This window comes from Siniperca chuatsi, linkage group LG20 (genome assembly GCF_020085105.1).
Source record: "Siniperca chuatsi isolate FFG_IHB_CAS linkage group LG20, ASM2008510v1, whole genome shotgun sequence".
In the NCBI taxonomy this organism is placed as follows: domain Eukaryota; kingdom Metazoa; phylum Chordata; class Actinopteri; order Centrarchiformes; family Sinipercidae; genus Siniperca; species Siniperca chuatsi.
The window spans coordinates 26,753,342-26,773,599 of record NC_058061.1 but is presented as its reverse complement, the minus strand read 5'-3'; the positions used below and the strand labels follow the sequence as shown (position 1 = coordinate 26,773,599).

Sequence of the window (20,258 nt, the reverse complement as noted above, 5' to 3'; positions counted from 1 at the left end):
ATGATGAGTAGTAAGCTGCTCTGGCATTACGGAGGGCTTTCCTATATGTTTTAAGACTATCTTGCCAGACTAAACGGGATTCTTCCAGGTTGTTGGAATGCCATTTCCTTTCAAGTTTTCGTGATGTTTGCTTTAATTAGCGGGTTTGGGGTTTACTTACTACTTATATTATTACATTGTATTATTATACCGTACATACTTATCATCAACCGTTAAATCCACTTTGTACTTTACACTTATTTTAATTTTATACTTATATCCACTTGGTACTTAATTTATCTTGCCTGTATTATATTCTGATTTGCTTAGAACTTCTATCCCTGTGTGCACTGACGTGATAGCAAGCAGCTGTAACAAAAGAGTTTCCCCTCGTGGATCAATAAAGTATTTCTGATTCTGATTCTGAAATAGAAGTATAAAGTAGCATAAAATGAAAATACTCAAGTTAAGTAAAAGTACCTAAAAATTGTACATATGTGAGTAAATGTACTTTGTTACATTCCACCACTGCTTAATATAGAAAGTAACTAGGGACCATAGCTGTGAAATAAATGTAGTGGAGTAAAAAGTACAATATTTCCCTCTGAAATGTAATCAGTCAATCACTTTATCCACCAAAGGCAACTGGTTGGTGAGTAGAAATATAAAGTAGCAGAAAACTTACATATTTAGTAAAGTAAGAAAAGGTAAATACTCAAGTGAAGTACCTCAAAATTGTAATCAAATACAGTAATTTTGTAAATGTACTCTACTGATTTTTTTAATCTATTATTCATTCTAGAGTAGACCTACTTCTCATAACAAGTCATCCTCAAAAAGAATGGTTATCATAGATGCCACAACCTGCAGCTGTTTGATTGATTGTCAGCAGAAACGTCACACCCTCCTCTGCCTCATGTGCCACCTGCACTTTATTTAACCGGGTCTGCACGCCCTTGCTCACTACGTAACATGCGGCACATCGTTACAGGCAAATGGAGCTTAGCCACTATCTTCACTGACCTGGATTGAGGAGGGTCTGCATTCTACCCAGTTGAGAGAAGATACCACCGCAGGTAACTCAGCCCCTTTGCTTTTCATAAAATATAGTAGATATATTCACGTAGGCTATCATCTTTGTATCTGGCATTTGATCCATTAACGGCACTGCTATCATGGACATGTTTGGAGAAATAATTGCCCATCCTCGGTTCAAAATCAGTCAACGCGCAAACGCACAGTCAAATCCTAGTAATAGCCACGTTTCCATACTAAAGAAATTATAACCGTATGCGGCTATAGGCATATCGGATAAACCGTGACCATGACCACTCGTTTCTTGACAGTTTCATCTTCGAGCTCCTGCCTGTCGTCACTATAAAATATAACATTATTTTAAAACAGTCTCGGTGTATCCTGAACGTGATCTATCATCCTCCCACCGCCCACACACTCATGTGTCATTCAAAGCTGGAAAATTAGGCTCGGTTATAACGACACAGTGGCAGCTGAATCTTCTGCTTTGATTTCCCTGACTAGTGCTGCGGTGCAGATGGAGTCGGGATCGGGAGGCTGTGGCTGCCCGTCAGCGCTGCTCCTGGAGCTGCCGAGCTGGAGTAAGAGCACTGGCCTGCTGGACAAACTCCTGTGATCTGCTACACCTGTAGTGTTGTAGGAAGAACATCATCTTGATTAAGAATCGCATCCTCTACATGGAGCCCGAGGGCGCAGGGTAGAGGGGCAGCAAGAGCCTCCGGGAGAGACCAGAGCTTCTCAACTTAACTGTAACTCCACTAAGGCTAATGGTAAGATGCTTTTACAATTGTAGCCCTACCCAGTTAGTATAGTATTAATTATGGTATAATAACTAATGTTTTGCCTTCAGTAACCATTACTGCTTTCATGGCTGCTGCCTGTTTGTGTGCCGATTTTCTGAGTGCATTGTGCTTTTGCCACAGAATAGGCTAACTGAGAGCATTTTATTGTCCCCCCTTAAGTAACAAGTTAAGGGGAAACTTCAAAGAAAATATTTCTTAGCTGATTCTCAGGCTGGTGCCACTAAGGGTTTAGACTGTTTCAAATCCAGATGCAAATTTTCATACTATTTTTAAAAACAGAAAAAAGGGCAATTGCACCTTTTATCCAGACCACTAGACACTCTTCTAGCACTGCATTAGCAATTGGTAATACTGAAGTTTAAATATAGTTTTAAACCAAATGCAGTGGTAAACCAGAAAAATGTCACTGAAATAGAGGAAAAGAGGCAGTTATTCTTTTAAACACATAGCTCTGCTCACTGACACTCACTGTCAGTGTGGATAATATTAATTGAAACTGTTGGCTGCCATTCTTCCTAACATTCAGGCAGGGCTGGATAAACCCACAAGGGGGTACCGAGGCAAAAATGAGCAATGGGCCCCTACTGACCTCCCTGTCTTTCTGTCCATTAGTTATTAATTAGTAAGTGGTAGTCGGAGTGGTTTCTGGTAATTTGGCTATAAGCAAAAATTATTTATTAAAATGCACCATGTAAACACAATACAAATTTAAAACTAGAGCACGTCTGTTACATTCGAGTTCACACAATTCTAAATAAGCTTATCACCACTAGGTAAATCTCTCTGTATTTCGCAGTATACGGAATTTTTAAATGTGATGTCTGTGGCGACGTTTCCGTGCTGTGTTTTACATCAACCAGCAATGACTGGTTTGCCAGAGCAGAAGCGGGGAACAATCCAGAGCCATGAAGAGAGCTCCGAGATTCACCATTACAGTTAAAAAAAAAAAGGTCCATTGGAGAGAATGTTATTATTGAGCAATGTTTTTGTTTCTTATGATTGTATAGTTTGTGTTATTATGATTTGGCAACATTGTATTGTATGCAGTCATGCCAATAAAGCCATGAGCCAAAGGGAAACTGAAAAAAAAAATGAAAAAATGTCCTAATATTGGACCTCCTCCTTTTCCCTTCTGGCTCCTCTGTGGTTATCAACCGTTGCTGAACCGTTCTTCTTTCCGATTTATAACAGGTTGAAGCCATTGCTTTTGAGGTTGTATACTGCTACTACCTACTTTACCGGAGGCATTGTTGCGTCTATGAGTTGCGTTCTTGTGGTTAGTCAAAATAAAAGTCCTCTGCTACTTTAATGTTTTGTATAATATTATTTATAGAGACCCAACAAATCCCACCATAAGCAAGCAATTGGCGACAGAGGCAGAAACCTCAGGCAGAATCAGACTCAAAGGTGGGTGGCCATCCGCCGCTGCCATGTTGGGTTGAGTGAGAGAGAGAGCGCAGTGTTCTAGTGGGGTAAAAAGGTATTATGAGCTCTTTAAGATACAATGGTGCCTGACCATTAAGTGTCGTAAGTGGTGCAGAATGAGGACCCAAATGCAGAAGACCAGGAAGCGGAATGAGAATAACGTAGCCGGATGACTACAGTATTTATTGGGGTACCGGCTGGCAGTGGTAGAAACCAGGAAATGAGTCCAACGAGGCTAAACAAATCCAACAGGGAGCAGGCAAAGTTCAAAGTCCAGAATCCAGACACGGTCCAAGGGAGATAGAGAATAATTCCAGCCGAACTCAATGGAAACAACTGCCTGGCCGCTTGACAATGGCACAAAGAAACATGCACCAGATAGGGACACACACACATGACAGGAACACAGTGATCTGACAATGAACAAAGGAAAAGACCCGGACTACTAACCCTAAGGGAGGTGAGACAACGAGACACAGGTGCAAACAATCAAGGAGGGGCCAACAATCAAAACTGGAGGAAAAGCAAACAAAGACAGGAAGTAGACACACAAGGGAAGGAGAATACTACAAAATAAAACAGGGAATATGACTAAACCTCACACTATAACATTAAGAGATTTGTAGGCGAGGAGAAGGATTTTAAATTCTATTCTGGATTTTAAAGGGAGCCAGTGCAGAGAAGCTAATATTGTTGAAATATGATCTCTTTTCCTAGTTCTTGTCAGTACACGTGCCGCAGCATTCAGAATCAACTGAAGAGTCTTAAGGGACTTATTCGGGCAGCCTGATAATAAGGAATTGCAATAATCCCGCCTAGAAGTAACAAATGCATGCATTAGTTTTTCAGCATCATTTTGAGACAGGATGTGCCTGATTTTTGCAATGTTATGTAGGTGAAAGAAGGCAGTCCTTGAAGTTTGTATCATGTGGGAGTTAAAGGATAAATCCTGATTACAGATAACTCCAAGGTTCCTTACGGTGCTGCTGGAGGCCAGGGCAATGCCATCTAGAGTAACTATACCTTTAGATAATGTGTCTCGGAGGTGTTAGGGTCCAAGTACAATAACTTCTGTTTTGTCAGAGTTTAACATCAGAAAATTGCAGGTCATCCAGGTTTTTATGTTCTTAAGGCATGCTTGAGGTTTAGCTAACTGGTTAGTTTCATCTGGCTTGATCGACAGATATAATTGGGTATCGTCTGCATAACAATGAAAATTTATTTCATAAATTTCAGAAAATTTCTGCAGATATCCATGCTGCACAAAGGATGTATGCTTATGACGTTGGTGATTCCCTGACTTTTGTTTCAGCACCACCATTAGGTTGCTGTGATGTTTTTAATGAAATGTCTCAACAATTATTGGATTTGGTTCAGACATTCATGTTTCCCTCAGGATGAATTGACTTTTGTGAACATTGTAACTGCTAAACATCAGCCTGTTATCATTGTCATTGTGCGTATGTTAGCAAAGTGATGTTAGCATTTAGCTCAAAGCACTGCTGTGCATATGTACAGCCTCACAGAGCTGCTAACATGGCTGTAGACAGTCTTAATCTGTATTTCCCAACTTTATGGAAGTGCAATACGGAATCACTGAAGTGCCTCTTCAACCAAATTACCACACAGTGAACCTCGCTCCTTTGGGTCAGGGGCCCCCCAGGCAGTTGCTAGCTCAGCCTGGTTAGCCATAGCTAGCCTCATCTTCAAGTCCACTCAGCTTCTAGCAACCAGTGTTGATGTTCTCTCACTGTTTGGGTAATTTTTCATTAGGTCTAAATATCCGTGGTTCCAGGGGCATCATGCAAGCCAAAATTCTGGGAGGGGGGCATTGAAATGCATCTGGAGTCCCTCTAACACTTGTAAGCTGGTAGGAAAAAAATGTGTTTAAGATTCAGTACAAAAGAAGCCTAATTACACAATCTTACCTCGTGACACAGCTAGCGGTCATTCATCTGAGATAAGTGGAGTGTAGTGTGCACATATCTCTGCTGCTGTGTGTGCATGCCTGTATTTTTTCATTTTATGGGATCTGCAAAGGATTTAATCAGTCATGCTCTCGCTAATAGATGGGTTGTTCAGTGGAGCGTGATGAGAGAGCATGCTGTCCCAGAGAGAGAGAGAGAGAGAGAGAGAGAGAGAGAGAGAGAGATGAAAGGTGGAAGACATGACAGTGTCTCTAAAATACAAGCCCTTGGAACACAAAGGAAAAGCGAGTTGACGCTGTCATAAAGATGGAGCCAAGTTAGCTCTTGATTCCTGCTTCAACAGGAATCTTCAGTTTGAATTATACACATGCAGGAGTGTGTTCCAGTGGAAGAAAGGAGAAGGCCCAGCTGTTGTTTGAAGGCACATTTTGCCTTTTAACACAGAGGGAATGCTAGAACTGTTCAGGAGATGCACATCACTTACTGTATATGAGACACTTTCTCTAAGTCTCCTCCACATCCCTGCCTCCACAGCTAAATCATCTGAGCTTGGCTAAACAATATTAAAGTGCAGTGATTCCCATTTTATAAAATGTTTTTGCTGGTAACCTCGTGGATTTTCCATCAACCAAAAGGACTAAATTTGTCTTTTGACATGTCAATCAAAAGCGTAGATTAAAGGAATAGTTTAACATGTTGAGAAATAGTGTTTGTTCACTTTTCTTTTCGAGGGAGGTTAGAACTATAGACCTATATCTAACCGTACCTTTCTCTCTTAAGAGATCCTTAAGAAAGCAGTCGCCAATCAGTTGTGTGACTTTCTAAATAACAATAGTTTATTTGAGGATTCAGTCAGTGTTTAGAGTGAAAATTACAAATTACCTTTTAATTGCATCGGACAGTGGACTTGTCTCTCTACCTGTCTTTTTAGAGCTTAGTGCTGCATTCGACACCATTGTCCATCACATCCTATTCAGAATCAGAATCAGAATCAGAAATACTTTATTGATCCCCGAAGGGAAACTCTTTGAATTACAGAGACTGGAACATGTAATTGGCATTAAAGGAACCACACTAAACTGGTTTAAATCCTATCTATCAGATCAATCTCAGTTTGTACATGTTAACGGTGAGTCCTCCATGCACGCCAAAGTTAGTCACAGAGTTCCACAAGGTTCTGTGCTTGGACCGATTCTATTGAGCTTATATATGCTTCCTCTAGGCAATATTATTAGGAAACGCTCCATAAACTTTCATTGTTATGCGGATGATACCCAATTATCAGTACAGTCCATTTACCATCGATCAAGCCAGATGAAACTAACCAGTTAGCTAAACTTCAAGCATGCGTTATAACCCTGCACAGCTTTGCAAATTAGCAATAAGATTGAAGTAGAAGTATAAATGTTTTGTCATTAGTAAAATACGTGATTATAGTGCTGAAACAATTAGTCAGTTGTCAAAATAACTGACATCAATTCTGATAATCGGTTAATCGTTTAAAACTACACTAATTCAAATGTTTATATTGCAACAAATGACCATGTGTACTGTGAAAGGTGCTGCTCATAGTAATAAACCCATAGAGAATTATCACCAACTCTGCAGTTCCCCTCAGCTCTTTGGAACTGAAAAGTCTTTCAGTTCATTTTTTTGGTTATAGCTCACTACCACTTCGGTCTCAGCAGTCTCATCAGCCTGCATTCCAGCAGCAGCAGGCAACTGTTTTCATTGACAAAGCTCTGATAAACCCACTGTACACTACCTGCTCAGCACTAAACAACAGACAGACATAGTTAGCATTTAATTCAATTCAATTTTATTTATATAGCGCCAATTCATAACAAAATATATCTCATTGCACTTCTCCTATAGAGAAGGTCTAGACCGTATTACCACTATAATTACATTAGTACTGTTTGAGCTATACTATTGGACTATCGCCTCTTGAGGTACTAAGAAGTATTACGAGACAGGACAGGCGGGGCTAGCTGGTTAGCATGCTAACTTCAGTAGATATCTCTGCAAAACAATACATAGACGTCTATGACATAACGTCAAAACTGTTATTTCTTCACATACTGTTGAAAATTTTAGTTAATTTTTGAATGTTTTAAACTCTTAAATTCTTACACATTGCACCTTGTTTTGAATGTCATTCTAATGATTTTATTTACCTATGTAAAGCACTTTGAATTGTCTCTGTGTTTGAAATGTAAATATCTTTGGGTTTTTGACTGAAGTTAGACAAAAGAAATTACGTTGGAAAATTGTGATGAGAATTTTCATCATTTTAGACCAAGTGATTAATCGATAAATAGAAAATAATCTGCAGATTAATCAATAATGAAAATAAGCCACAATTGCAGCCCTACATTAGCAGGATCGGGGCAATCTTTCAGAATGGTCAAAGCAGCTCCTCTCATCCTATAAGATCACTAAACAATATCTGGCTGAGAGAAAAGAAAACTGTTCTTGCTGGAGTGTTCCAAAAGGCTTCCCAAACAAGGTCTGATAATATGCGTTTTGTTAATTTGATTTCATATTTCAGAATACACTGAAATCCCTGTTACCATGTTTTACATGTTTAATGATGTTAAGTTAGTTATTTTAAGACAGTGATGTAGTGCAGTTAGGCAACACTACAACTACAGTAAGCAGTAGTACAATGACTTTCTGCCTAAATCGACGGCATTCTAAGAGGTTTTACTTTGATAATGCCAATCACTATAATTACAATAATTTACATTACTGTACATTTACATTACACTACAATCTATAAGGTTTTTTATTTTTCAAGTCACTCAGTCTATGTTGCTAGATAATGGTACCATGTCAGGAGATTTCAATAATGCACTCATACTGAAAGAGGCTTGAGTAATTGTGCAGGGCTTTGGAAACACACAGCACATTTCAACCTCCAGCAGTACGTCTGCAGGCTTCATGTAGTCATTCTGACTAGCATGAGTGAGGCTGGATGTTGTGAATGCTGATGGTTCATGGCAGCATTGTTGGTAGCAGCACTGGCTGTGTGCATAGAGGAAACATGTTTATTTTCTTTTAAGAGCATTCTTGAAGCTCTGTGTTTCTAACAGCATGTTGGCATCAGTGTCAGAATCTGGAGACAGGGAGCTACAGGTTCAACTATTTAGGTTATTAAAGGAATAGATTAACATTTTGGGAAATGCGCTTTCTTGTTGAGAGTGAGATGAGAAGATTGATATCAATTTCATGTCTGTGTGTTAAGTTCAGAGCTAGAGTCAGGGCGTGGTTATCAGAATCAGAATAGGTTAGCCTGACTCTGTCCAAAGTTGAAATATACACCTTCCAATACCTCTAAAGCTCACTAATTAACACATTTTCTCCTGTTTGTAAAAACACAATTTGTGGTTTTAGGGGGAATTACATGCTGTAACTATTTCTTGTCGAACAACAGCCGGGCACAGTGCCGCTTCACATCATATAGAATGGATGGGCGAGATGGAATGATTCCTATGTTTGTGACTTGCGAGCGTTCATGTCATTGGGCAACTCAAAATGGTTGTATTTTTGCAGAGTTGATTGTGTGGGGGTTAAGTCAGTGCCAAGTGCCAAGTCAGATATATCGAAACTTTCAGAAAAATCCTGGTTTCCCAGTCATTGTGACGACTTGGATGTTGACATGACCGCTATACAAGTTGGAAATTGGAAAAGTTGAAAAAAGAAACTCCCATTTGACAAGAACGCATCATTGTCGTCACATTGAGGTTGCCATGTTTGCTACCATCATGCTTGTACATACCAAATCATGTGCTCACAGATCTGCATCTGGCAACCTGCACTATAGCCGGAGACACTGCACAGACGTAATGGTCAAATGGAGCAAACTGTTGTTCGTAAAGAAATACCTCCATCATATAACTCCCCCTAAAACATTTCTGTTGTACACATAATAAACCAACCAGATACAACATGTTAATTTGTTGGCTTTAGAGATGTTGGTAGGCGTATTTTTGAACTTTGGACAGAGCCAGGCTAGCTCCTTCCCCCCTGCTTCCAGTCTTTATGCTAAGCTAGGGTAACCAAGTCGTGACTTAGGCTCTGTAATTAACACACAGAGACATCAGACTGATATATATCTTAACATCTAACACTTGAAAAGAAAGTGTATATTTCCCAAAATGCTGAACTATTCCTTCAAGATGAATAATTGAGGCAGACAAATGCACACACACTCCTGACCAAGTCTTGATTGGCTTAGATCAACACAGGACCATCTGGACAGGCAACATTAAAGCAGCAAGGCAAGGCTGCTTTATTTATATAGCACATGTCAAACACAGACGCAATTCAAAGTGCTTTACATTAAATCATTAGAATGACACTGAAAACAATAAGCAATAAAAATCAGAATAAAATAAAATTTTAAAATGAAATAAAATACAGTTACAGTACGGTAATATGTTGTAAGTTTCCTCAAATGCAACAAAGGAAATAAAAGTGCAGGAGAGAAACCAAACAGTCAAAGGCACAAGAGGCAGAGTTTTTAATTTAGATTAGAAAGTGGTTAGAGTTGGGGTGCATTCGAGGTCATCAAGTTGGTTCCATCAGTGTGCAACATCGTAGCTAAAAACAGCTTCAGCCTGTTTGGTTCTGACTCAAGGGACAACCAGTTGACTGCTTCCTAAAGATCTAAGGGCCCTACTGGGTTTATATTCTCAGATCAGAAAGATTTGGGCCTGAGATCATTGAGTTATTTATAAACTAGCAGCAGCATTTTAAAATCTATTCTATAAGTAACTTGAAGCACGTGTAAAGATTTAAGAACAGGAGTAATGTGCTCAGTTCTCTTGGTTCTCGTTAGAACCCTGGCAGCAGCGTTTTGAATGAGCTGAAGTTCTCTAACAGTCTATTGGGAAGACCAGACAACAAGAAGTCCACCCTGATAAGCAACGTTATTGTCTTGTATGATTTGACCTAGAGGGAGTGTAGTAGTATAGTACTGGTTGAATAATAGCAGCCCAATAATCAAACCCTGGGGGACTCCACAATAGTATGGTGGTCCGCTCAGATTTCTTTGGGTATCAATCAACCTGCATTGTTTTTTCATTGAACAAGGGTGTAAATCTCTGTGTTTTGGTTTTTATTATCCATTCTTGTGGCACTAATTATCCTGTTATATTTGTAAACGTCTGTCATTCTGCAGGATTTGAAGCGAGTGCTGTCATTCCCACCATACCCCGGGGATTACCTGCATCCAGTGGTGTATGCCTGCACAGCAGTCATGCTGCTCTGTCTGCTTGTCTCCATCATTACCTATATTGTCCACCACAGGTGAGAAGAACATTTATTCAAGGATAGTTTTCAAGTCTATCTTAATACAATATTCACATGCCCATATGTATGTTGAAAGAGCTATTGGTTGCTGTAAAGGCCTTAGTATACTTCCAAATGCTTCTTGGATCGACTAACAGCACATGAAACCCCCTTTCCAATGGTGGAATTGGCATTCTGAACACTTTAGCCTTTGACATGGTCGGACAACACGTCAATTTGTTTGAAGCATACAGAGGTCTTTGGCATTCCTCCTGTTCATACTAGCACTGCAGTGTGTTACGGACAGAACTGGCCGGAGACACAAGGCAGGTATAGTTTATTTTAACACAGGTGCGAAGATCGGGAATGGAGGGAAGTATACAGTCTCTTGAATGGAGGTGGCGGAGCACAGAGGAGAAGATCCACACGGGTTAGGAGACTGGAGAAACACTCACGGCTGAAGAGAGACACAAGGGACCCAGAGCTGGAGAGAAGAACTCACGGAGGCCTGGAGACACACGGAGACTGGAGCCGAAGAGAATGACTCGGAGGACAGGAGCACGTAGGAACCGGAGAAGAGATACTGGGTACTGGGGGTATGTGGTATAATCTGTACAGGTAGATAGAGTCCAAGGCGTTAACAAAGTCAGGGGAACTAGCGTTCTGTCCTGTGGCATTAACAAGACCGGACACTGACTGTAGTGAGGAACTGGGTTATATAGGTGAGTGGAGTGGCTGATTACGTGCAGGTGTGCGATGGGTGACAGGTGCTGGGGATTAATACTCAGGTGAGGGAGTGCAGAGTGAAGGGGAGTGACTGGAGAGAACAAGACAGACTGTGACAGTTTCCTCTTGAACCACCACTCTTGGGAAAATAGCAGTTAAGTTTATAGCGTTTTGATGAAATTTACTATTTCTTTTCCTGTTTTTTGACTGAGGGAGTGCAGAGTGAAGGGGAGTGACTGGAGAGAACAAGACAGACTGTGACACAGTGATCCCCCCCTAACATTACTTCAGTGTAATAAATGGGGGACAAAATCCTGATCCTCGTTCCAAAGTTCCAGTCTGTTTTGTATGAAATTCCCTCTTTGTGCAACACAATGTGACTTCATCCTGAAACACAGTGCATATGCCAATCAAATATGTGCAAGTGCACATTCTTGATTCAAAGTTGTAAAATCCTGTCTCATAGTATTTTAAACGTGCAGTATTTTGGTGTTTGATGAGCCTTAAAACACAGGGATTCAATATTCGAACTGGACATTCTGTATTGTATTTCATCATCTCACCAGTACCATAAGAAACGCGCCCCCACCAACACAGCCCATTGTATTGTTTTGATGCAGTACTGTTTTCGGTCTGAATGCTCGGTATCTGAGACAGCTCAAATGTCATATTAGCTTCAGATGAACTTGAGAATTCATTTGTAGCATAGAATGAGGACTATGGATTGTGATCCCATCTCTTACAGTGGAGTCACATTAGGAAGGGTTCACTCAGGGCCAGCCAGTAAGGACAGGAAGAATGATTACAGCGAACAAAAATTCTATCAGCTTACATATGGCATGTAGATATCGTGTTGAAGTGGATTTGAATAAATCTGAGCATATCCTTCTTATGTCAGTTGAGGTTTAGGTTATGCTGTTCACGGATGAACATTTAAGTGTTCACTTGTGCTAACAAGCGAAGAAAAGTGTCAATTTGGCACAACACCAATACATACCCATAACTACATTTAATATGATTTTTATTCATTTGACTGAAAATGCAGCAAACTATTAGAAAGCACGAAGTGCTTAATAATAGGTGTTCATTTAAATAAGTTCTATTTAAATGTCAGTTTTTATTAAGAAATCAGTATGTCCAACTACCTCATATAAGGTATCTTTTAACTGTATTCATTGTGTGCAGTGTGATCCGCATCAGCAGGAATGGCTGGCACACACTCCTCAACTTCCTCTTTCACACGGGGCTGACATTTGGAGTTTTTGCTGGGGGCATCAATCAGATCAACTTACCTTTCGTGTGTCAAATTGTAAGTTGTTGTTTTCCTTCTTTCTCAGCATAGTGTTATTTCCAGCACTTTTAAAATATGTTCTGCACAGTATGATGGTCCTGAGAGAACTGAAAGCTTCCTCAGTTGTTGGTCAAGCAGTTTCATTCAGCTTTGAGGTCACTGGTAGTTATTTGCTTCACTTAGAAAGAGAGGCATCAGTGTCCATGGGAAAGCGAATGTTCACTGAGTGTGAATTTAAATCACTACCATTCACTTACTCCACGAGCTAAAGCTGTCGAGGCTTGCTATACATTATTTTCTGGTTTCCTTTCAGGCAGCTTGTGTGTAAAAAAAATTAATTCTGGCTCAAACATATAGAACAGTGCCTATTAAAGGTATTCGCCCCATTGGACTTTTTATGTCCACTGTGTCTCACTGGATGAGTATGGTGAAGTTTTTTTTCTGTTAATCACTGTCAAACAAGACCAAGAGTACACAGCCTGCTCTGTAAAGTTGTACTTAGGCACAGTTGTGCTTTGAGCTAAATACTACATGTTAACATGCTCACAATGGCAATGTTAACATGCTGATGTTTAGCATGTAACATTCTTCCTTTTAACTGAGTAAAGTAGCTCAGTTGCTGGATGTCAGCTGGATGACTACAGCATGTCTGGTCAGAACACAGACAATGTCCATTCTTCATTCCAAGTGTCATCAAAGATGTTATTTATGTGGTTCAGCATAGGAATTAAAAAGAACATACAAACTGTCGGAGTATGTCCTATGAACTTTCTTGCTGAGAGTGAGACGAGAAGATTGATACCACTCTCATATCTGTATGTTACATGTATGAAGCTGAAGCTAGGACACAAGTAGCTTGGCTTAGCGTAAAGACTAGAAGCATGGGGAAACAGCTAGTGTGATTCTGTCCAAAGGTTAAAAAAACACACAACTAATGCTCATTAATTAACAAGCTATATCTTATTTGTTTTATCTCCAGGAAGTCACTGCTCCTGATCAAGAAATAGTCCAGTCTCCATGTAAAACCACTAAACCTTTTTACACTACGGTTTTTGTATAGGTTAAACAAAAAGTGTGTACTAAGCCAAGCTAACCGGGCTTAAGCTTCATCCTTAATGAACAGGCATGAGCCACATGTGTAAAAAACCATGTATAAGAATGAACTTCTAGTTCAAATAGATTCAGACCTGCATACTATAAATTGCATCCAGACATAAGCAGATACAAACTAAAACTATATTATAGTAATCTACCTATACAATCCAACAAACTAACATTAGCTGACATACAAAGCTAATCAGTGAACTAACAGGCACATTTGAACTACACTGACAAACAAGGTTACAAGGTTGATTTATTTATCATTTTACAACACAGGGGTGTAAAACGAGATTTAGTTGCAGTTCCCTTTTTTGCTACGCACTAATACACACACACTAATTTGGACAATTATCTCATATTGCTTTTAATAATCTTTGTTTACATCTTTATCCGTGTTAGGTTGGCATCCTGCTCCACTATGCTTCTTTGTCTACCATGCTGTGGCTGATGTGTACTGCTAGAAATATCTGTATAGATGTGTCCAAAGACCCAATCCGGGCCCAGGAAAGGAATGGGCCAGCCCAGACTCACACCAAACCAACCATCCTCAGGTAAGCTTGTAAGCAGGTGTTTATGTGCACAACAGGGCTGAAGCAATGTTCTGATTAAATTACTAATTTACAATGTGTGAATTAATCATGACTGCCTCACTGGGTTGTGTCAACAAACAGTATCATGCTTTTCAAAACCCTCACAAGAGCTTGATAAGACAGCTTGAAAGATGTTAAACGCCGTTGCATAGTAAGGATTATAGCAGTGATACACGTGCCATTGGACCTCTTTCTCTCTTTTACAAGATTCTCAGATGATTTTGAGAAACCACATTTTGGAGTGTTGAGCCAACTGGTCCTTATTCAGTTCTTCCTTGAGTGCCCTTGCAGACTTGCAGAAAGTCATTAACAACAATACTTGGCTACTTGATGCTGCCCCTACTTGCTTACCCCTTCAGCACCAACTGACAAATCTCTGTGCACTATAACAGTGTGAAGAGCCGTGAAGGCCATCAATCAAAGTCAAATGAGGAGTTTAAATTTTAAATTGAACAAATCTTACAACTGAATTAATCAATCACATAATAGAGAATTTTGCATCACTTATTGGTTGTAGTTGGTTCCTCTTGTCCCAGTGAATCACCACCCACTGCTTGTAGAATCAGCTTCTTTACTGCCCAACATTTTAGCAAAGCTCACCATTTTTCTTTACTTCGAGTAAAATTGAATAGGATGATAGTGAAAGAATGAAAGAAAAATTCTGATCTCTTCTGATCTCAAAATTGAGCTTTAATAGTTCAACATTTAGGAATGCTTATTCACCTTCTTTTGTGAGAGTTAGGTGAGAAAGATTGATATCAATCTTATGTCTCTGTGTTGAGTACAGAGCTTGAGTCAGGATGTGGTTATCCTAGCTTAGCATAAAGACTGGAAACAGGAAGGAACAGCTATCCTGACTCAGTCTAAAGTTAAAAATATGCACCAACAGAAATGTAACAAGGCTAAAAGTCTACAGTCATGCTAGCAGCTCTGTGAGGCTGTACATAGTGACAACTGTGCTTTGAACCAAATACTAAAGTCAGCATGGCAAAAAGCTCCCAATGATAATGTTAACATACTGATTTTTAGCAGGTACATTGTTTATCATGCTCTGTATGTTGTATCATCTTTGGCGGTTAGCATGTTTATGTTAGCAACTTTGCTAATTAGCACCAAACACAAAGTACAGCTGAGGCTGATGGGAATGTCATTGGCTTTGCAGGTATTTTGTTATAATAAGTATTGGACAAATTGGAATTTGACCTGACAGTGGTGCTAGATGAGAAGTTGGAGGATCACCAAAGTTGTTACAATTCATCCTGAAGGGAACATGAATGTCTGAACCAAATTTCATGGCAATCCATCCAAAATATCTCAAGATATTTCACAAACATAAAATGTCAATGTCGGTAGTTGAAAAGTCAGGGTATCACAAAGTCTCAAGGATTCATCATCTGGGCACCATGGATAACTGTACCGGATTTCATGGCAATCCATTCAACAGTTATAGAAATGACAGAAATAGAAATTAGTATAAAAATTTCAGTCTGGACCAACGTGGTGGAACAAACCGACCGACAGACTGACATTGCCGTACCTTGAGCCATGTCCCTAGTGTGGCTAAAAATGACAGTTTGTGGTTTTCAAAAAACTGTTCCAGTATGTAACTAAGCCTAAACCGACAAATTGTAGAGATCAGTTTCATTGGATACTGTACTTCTCTTCTGTGTTCTTCTGTCTCTCTGCCCCACCTGCAAATCCTCAAGCCAGCAGTTATACTTAATAATGTTCACTTTTTTGGCAGATTTTATCTTGTATGTGATGGAATCCCTCTCGTAATTGTTGGAGTTACAGCAGCATTCGGTATGGATAACTATGGTAGCAGGGATGGTGCTTTGTAGTAAGTACTCATTATTTCTGAACAATCATGTTTTCATGAATTGTTTAATAAATAAAATACATATTTATGTCTCTGTGTGTCTTTTTCAGTTGCTGGATGGCATGGGAACCAAGCCTGGGAGGTTTCTATGCCCCCATGACTCTTCTGGTCTTAGTCATGTCTGTGTACTTCTTGTGCACCTACATCCAGCTTAAACGCCACCCAGAGAGAAAGTATGAGTTGCGAGTTCTGAGTGAAGAGCAGCAGCAGTTATCATCCAGTGAGTCAAACCATCACCGCCACATTGACACTGGGGGAGTTTCTGGGTCTGCTGGGGACTGTCTCCCATTTGCAACAGGCGTGTCGGTTCTGGCCAATGAGCACTCATTTAAATCTCAGCTCCGGGCCACGGCCTTCACCCTCTTTCTGTTCCTGGCTACCTGGGCTTTAGGAGCGTTGGCAGTATCACTGGGACATTTCTTGGATATGATATTCAGTTGCCTGTATGGGGCTTTTTGTGTCACTCTAGGACTCTTCCTTCTCATCCAGCACTGTGCCAAACGTGATGATGTATGGCACCGCTGGTGGGCCTGTTGCCCCTCCAAGTCCAAGACAGAGGACCAGAATGGGGACGGACAGAGTCAGAGGCAGGAGCTTCATCAGCCACACTGCCACCTGAGCTCCCCATGCTCAGGCAAGCAGCCGCTACTCTCTTCTCACCTTGTGCAGAGTTCTTACCACAAAATGACACCAACTCCCCAGAGCCCCATACCATGCTATGTGGCTGTGATGAGTCCTGTTACCACACCTCAAGCTGAGCCAGTACCCTCCCCACATCCACAGTCGCTTTCTGATGAGCTCCCTTGTCCCACTCTGCCTCTACAGAGCTGCCTTAATAACAGAACAAAGTCACGCTCCTTCAACCGCCCACGCCCATGCCTCCAGGACTACCATTCCCACATGACTTCCACCAGTATGGATGGGAGTGTGCACAGCTCCCACCTGGACAGCCCTCACGCTGCGCACCACCTTGAAGGCTGGCCACTGGTTTCCAACAGCCCACATTCAGACCTCCAGCTTCCCTGCCCCAGCCCTCACTTGGATAAGCAGCTGGCTTCCTGCCACAGCTTGCAACGCCAGACCTCCTGCCACAGTGTACAAGACTCAATGACTTCCTGCCACAGCCATGCACACAACATGCATGACAGCATTACCTCCTGTCACAGCCTCCTCCTGCCTTCTCACGGAGTCCACACCTGCCAGTGGCACATGTACAGCTCAGCTGATCACTCTTCCACTACAAGCTGCTGTGAGAAACCCGATCCCTTTACCTTGGAAAATCAGGACGACCCCGACACATACAACTGCATGTCAAAGACAACGGCTAAAGAAAAGAATAATCTCTGCATAGAGGATGAGCAGAAAGGTTTCCCAAGAAATACTCTGCCTCGGCAGCATGCCACTGTCAGCCGGCGAGGTACCATCGGCCGAAACAGGAGCCTGCAGGAAGACGGCCTGTTTGGTTCAGATGCCACAGGAAACATACGGACCGGCCCTTGGAAAAATGAAACCACTGTATAGTTTTCTTATGCTTGTACTTGCCAGACCTTTCAGCATCCCTGAAACTGTAACACCTACTCTCTAAGTGGTTGGGTCTTAATGCCTTCAGCTTTGCCCTTAAACCACAGGTCGAGTTTTCAGTGAGGCCTCGTATCCCGAAGATATTTCAGAGCCCTTTAAGTTATCATTAAATCAGTTTTTACAAGGAATATTCAAATGCAAGAACGGTTCAATTAATATTCTGCTACATGCAGTTTAAAGTGGCAATCAGTATTGTATGGCTCTATTGTATGGGGCACAGTGGTTCAGTAGTAAGAAGATAACAGCAAGAAGGTCCTGAGTCCAAACTCCAAGTTCCAGTTGGGGCCTTTTTTGTGTGGAGTTTGAGTGCTCTCCTCGTGTTTGTGTTAGTTTCTCAATATTCCTCCTACAGTCCAAAGACATGCAGGTCATGTACAAGGAATACTCCTACCGAGAGGTCCTCACAGATTCAAAACTTTGGACCTGATCCCAAACGGACCAGTAGAAAATGACCCAAACTCAATGTGCATTAATACATTTTCAAATAAAAGGGTTAGGGTCTCAGTTACTAGGAACCGCATGGACCTGTTAAGATCTCTATTCCTGCCATTGCCCTTGACCAAGGAACTGGAATTTTTAAACAAAATTTCTATTTACATTTGACTCAGAAATTTTAACCAGTTGGCTGAGTCAGTGTTTCCCAATCACAGGCAGTACTTTAACATTTTTCTTATTCAGAAAAAAGAAAACCAAAATAAATATATGCTCTAAAGATACCCATAAGCTCATTAGCAAACAACTGGGAGAATCTGAAGCTCTATTCATCTTTCATACTCACTTAGGTTTTGGAGTAGAGGTCTGTATCAGATCCAACATGAGGTCGACCGAAAACAGACCGCAATAGAGAGAAAACACCACTGGCAGCAGCAAGATGCGCATGTTTTTGTACCAGTCTTACTCATTTTAAATAGAATTGTATACCTCAATCCTGCAAAACTGTATACCAAATTTGGTGTTGATACAGTCCAAATCCAAAAGATAGTCACATTACTGTTTTTCAGATTATGCAAATTAGCAAAAAATCCATCATGGTGGCCTTTAGTGTCCAAGAGGCTTTTTTGTAGAGCACATTGAGTTGGAGATGCGTGTCAAATTTCAAATCAGTCGGACTCACGGTGTGGGTCAAAGTTTTTTTTTTTTTTGGCTGTTATATATATTATAGCGCCACCATGAGGCTGATTGGGATCATATTTGTTGTGAAGCATTACCACATAATTTCTAGTTATTGGGCCAAGTTTCATGTCTCTAGCTCGTTCCAGCTCATGGCAAATTGAGTGACACAAAAAAGCAGCGAGAGAGAGAGAGAGAGTGAGGCAACAATGAATGCACTAAAAGAAAAAGCTTGAAGAGCTCTAAATGCAATTAAGAAAAAAATATATTATAATTATCTTGAAATTCCAATTAAAATTTGTCTTAAAATATTTGATAGTGTCATCCAGCCTATTGCGCTGCATGGTAGTGAAGTATGGGGTCCACTTAGTCATCATAGCTATACCCGACAAACATCCAACAGAATCTTTACATGCAGAATTCTGCAGATACATTTTACATGTACACAGAAAAACACCAACAAATGCATGTAGAGCAGAATTAAGCAGATACCCACTGATAATTAACATTCAAAAGAGAGTGCTCACATGTTTTAATCACCTTAAATCCAGCCCCCTAAACACCCTCCATTCCAAAGCTCTCCAAACCCAAGAGCTGAGCTCAGAAAAGAGTCCCCTATGTCAGCTGGTGCTGAGACTAACTGCCCCCTCTCAGACACACTGTGACCAGTCTCACAACAACACAGCTTTCCAAACACAAATCTGAGTTAACCAAATTATAACACAATGTAAAGAAACCTAATTGGCACATTGGAAAGAAGAAACAGAAAAGAGATTATAAATTGGCAGAATATCTCTCTACTTTCAGATAGAAAGCAGAGACAGATCCTAACCAAGTACAGGCTTAGTGACCACAAACTGCCAATTGAAAATACAAAAACATTTACTTTAACATGTTCATCTCTGTAATTTCAGGTTTCAAAGACCTAAACGACCTCTCAAAATTAAAAATACTCCTAGGAGAAGGAGACAGGGCATATCTCGTTGCCCAATATATATCATGCCACAACCTCTAAGGGACAGAGATGTTTTTAGTTTTCACTTTTTGTATTTGTATTTTAACTGCAAGTCTACAATTTATTATTATTATTATCCTATCTTACTTATCTGTGTATATTTTTAATATCACAATTATTCTGTTTACGTATCTTTTTATTTTACACATGCTTTGGCAATGTTAACATTAACACTACAATTACAATTTTACTATTTACTATTACTATCTCTCTCTCTCTCTCCCATTCTCTCCCAAACCCAGGTTTCTGCCTCATAAAGGAAGTTTTTTTCTTGCCACTGTTGCCAAATGCTTGCTTATGGTGGGATTTGTTGGGTCTCTGTAAATAATATTATAAAGAGTACAGTCTAGACCTGCTCTATAGGAAAAGTGCAATGAGATAACTTCTGTTATGAATTGGCGCTATATAAATATAATTGAATTGAAATGAAACATCTGTTTCCCATGTCAATAAAGCCCAACTGAATTGAGAGAGAGAGAGAGAGAGAGAGAGAGAGAGAG

General features: G+C 40.4%; 1 protein-coding gene across 3 annotated transcripts; it reads left to right on the top strand.

The window, feature by feature from the left end:
- The first annotated feature begins 953 nt into the window (after nucleotides 1-953).
- On the top strand, nucleotides 954-20,102 carry adgra1a (adhesion G protein-coupled receptor A1a). 3 transcript variants are annotated; one of them, XM_044178454.1, is made up of 7 exons: nucleotides 954-1,055; nucleotides 1,519-1,784; nucleotides 10,356-10,483; nucleotides 12,377-12,500; nucleotides 13,983-14,134; nucleotides 15,918-16,013; nucleotides 16,103-20,102. In XM_044178454.1, the coding sequence occupies exons 2-7, from the start codon at nucleotides 1,782-1,784 to the stop codon at nucleotides 17,571-17,573; spliced, it is 1,974 nt and encodes a 657-aa protein (XP_044034389.1). In that variant the 5' UTR covers nucleotides 954-1,055; nucleotides 1,519-1,781; the 3' UTR covers nucleotides 17,574-20,102. The 3 variants fall into 3 exon arrangements, with proteins under 3 accessions (XP_044034389.1, XP_044034391.1, XP_044034390.1); XM_044178455.1 differs by lacking the exons at nucleotides 954-1,055; nucleotides 1,519-1,784; nucleotides 10,356-10,483 and adding an exon at nucleotides 10,498-11,061; XM_044178456.1 differs by lacking the exons at nucleotides 954-1,055; nucleotides 1,519-1,784; nucleotides 12,377-12,500 and having other exon boundaries at nucleotides 10,361-10,483.
- The last annotated feature ends 156 nt before the right edge of the window (nucleotides 20,103-20,258 follow it).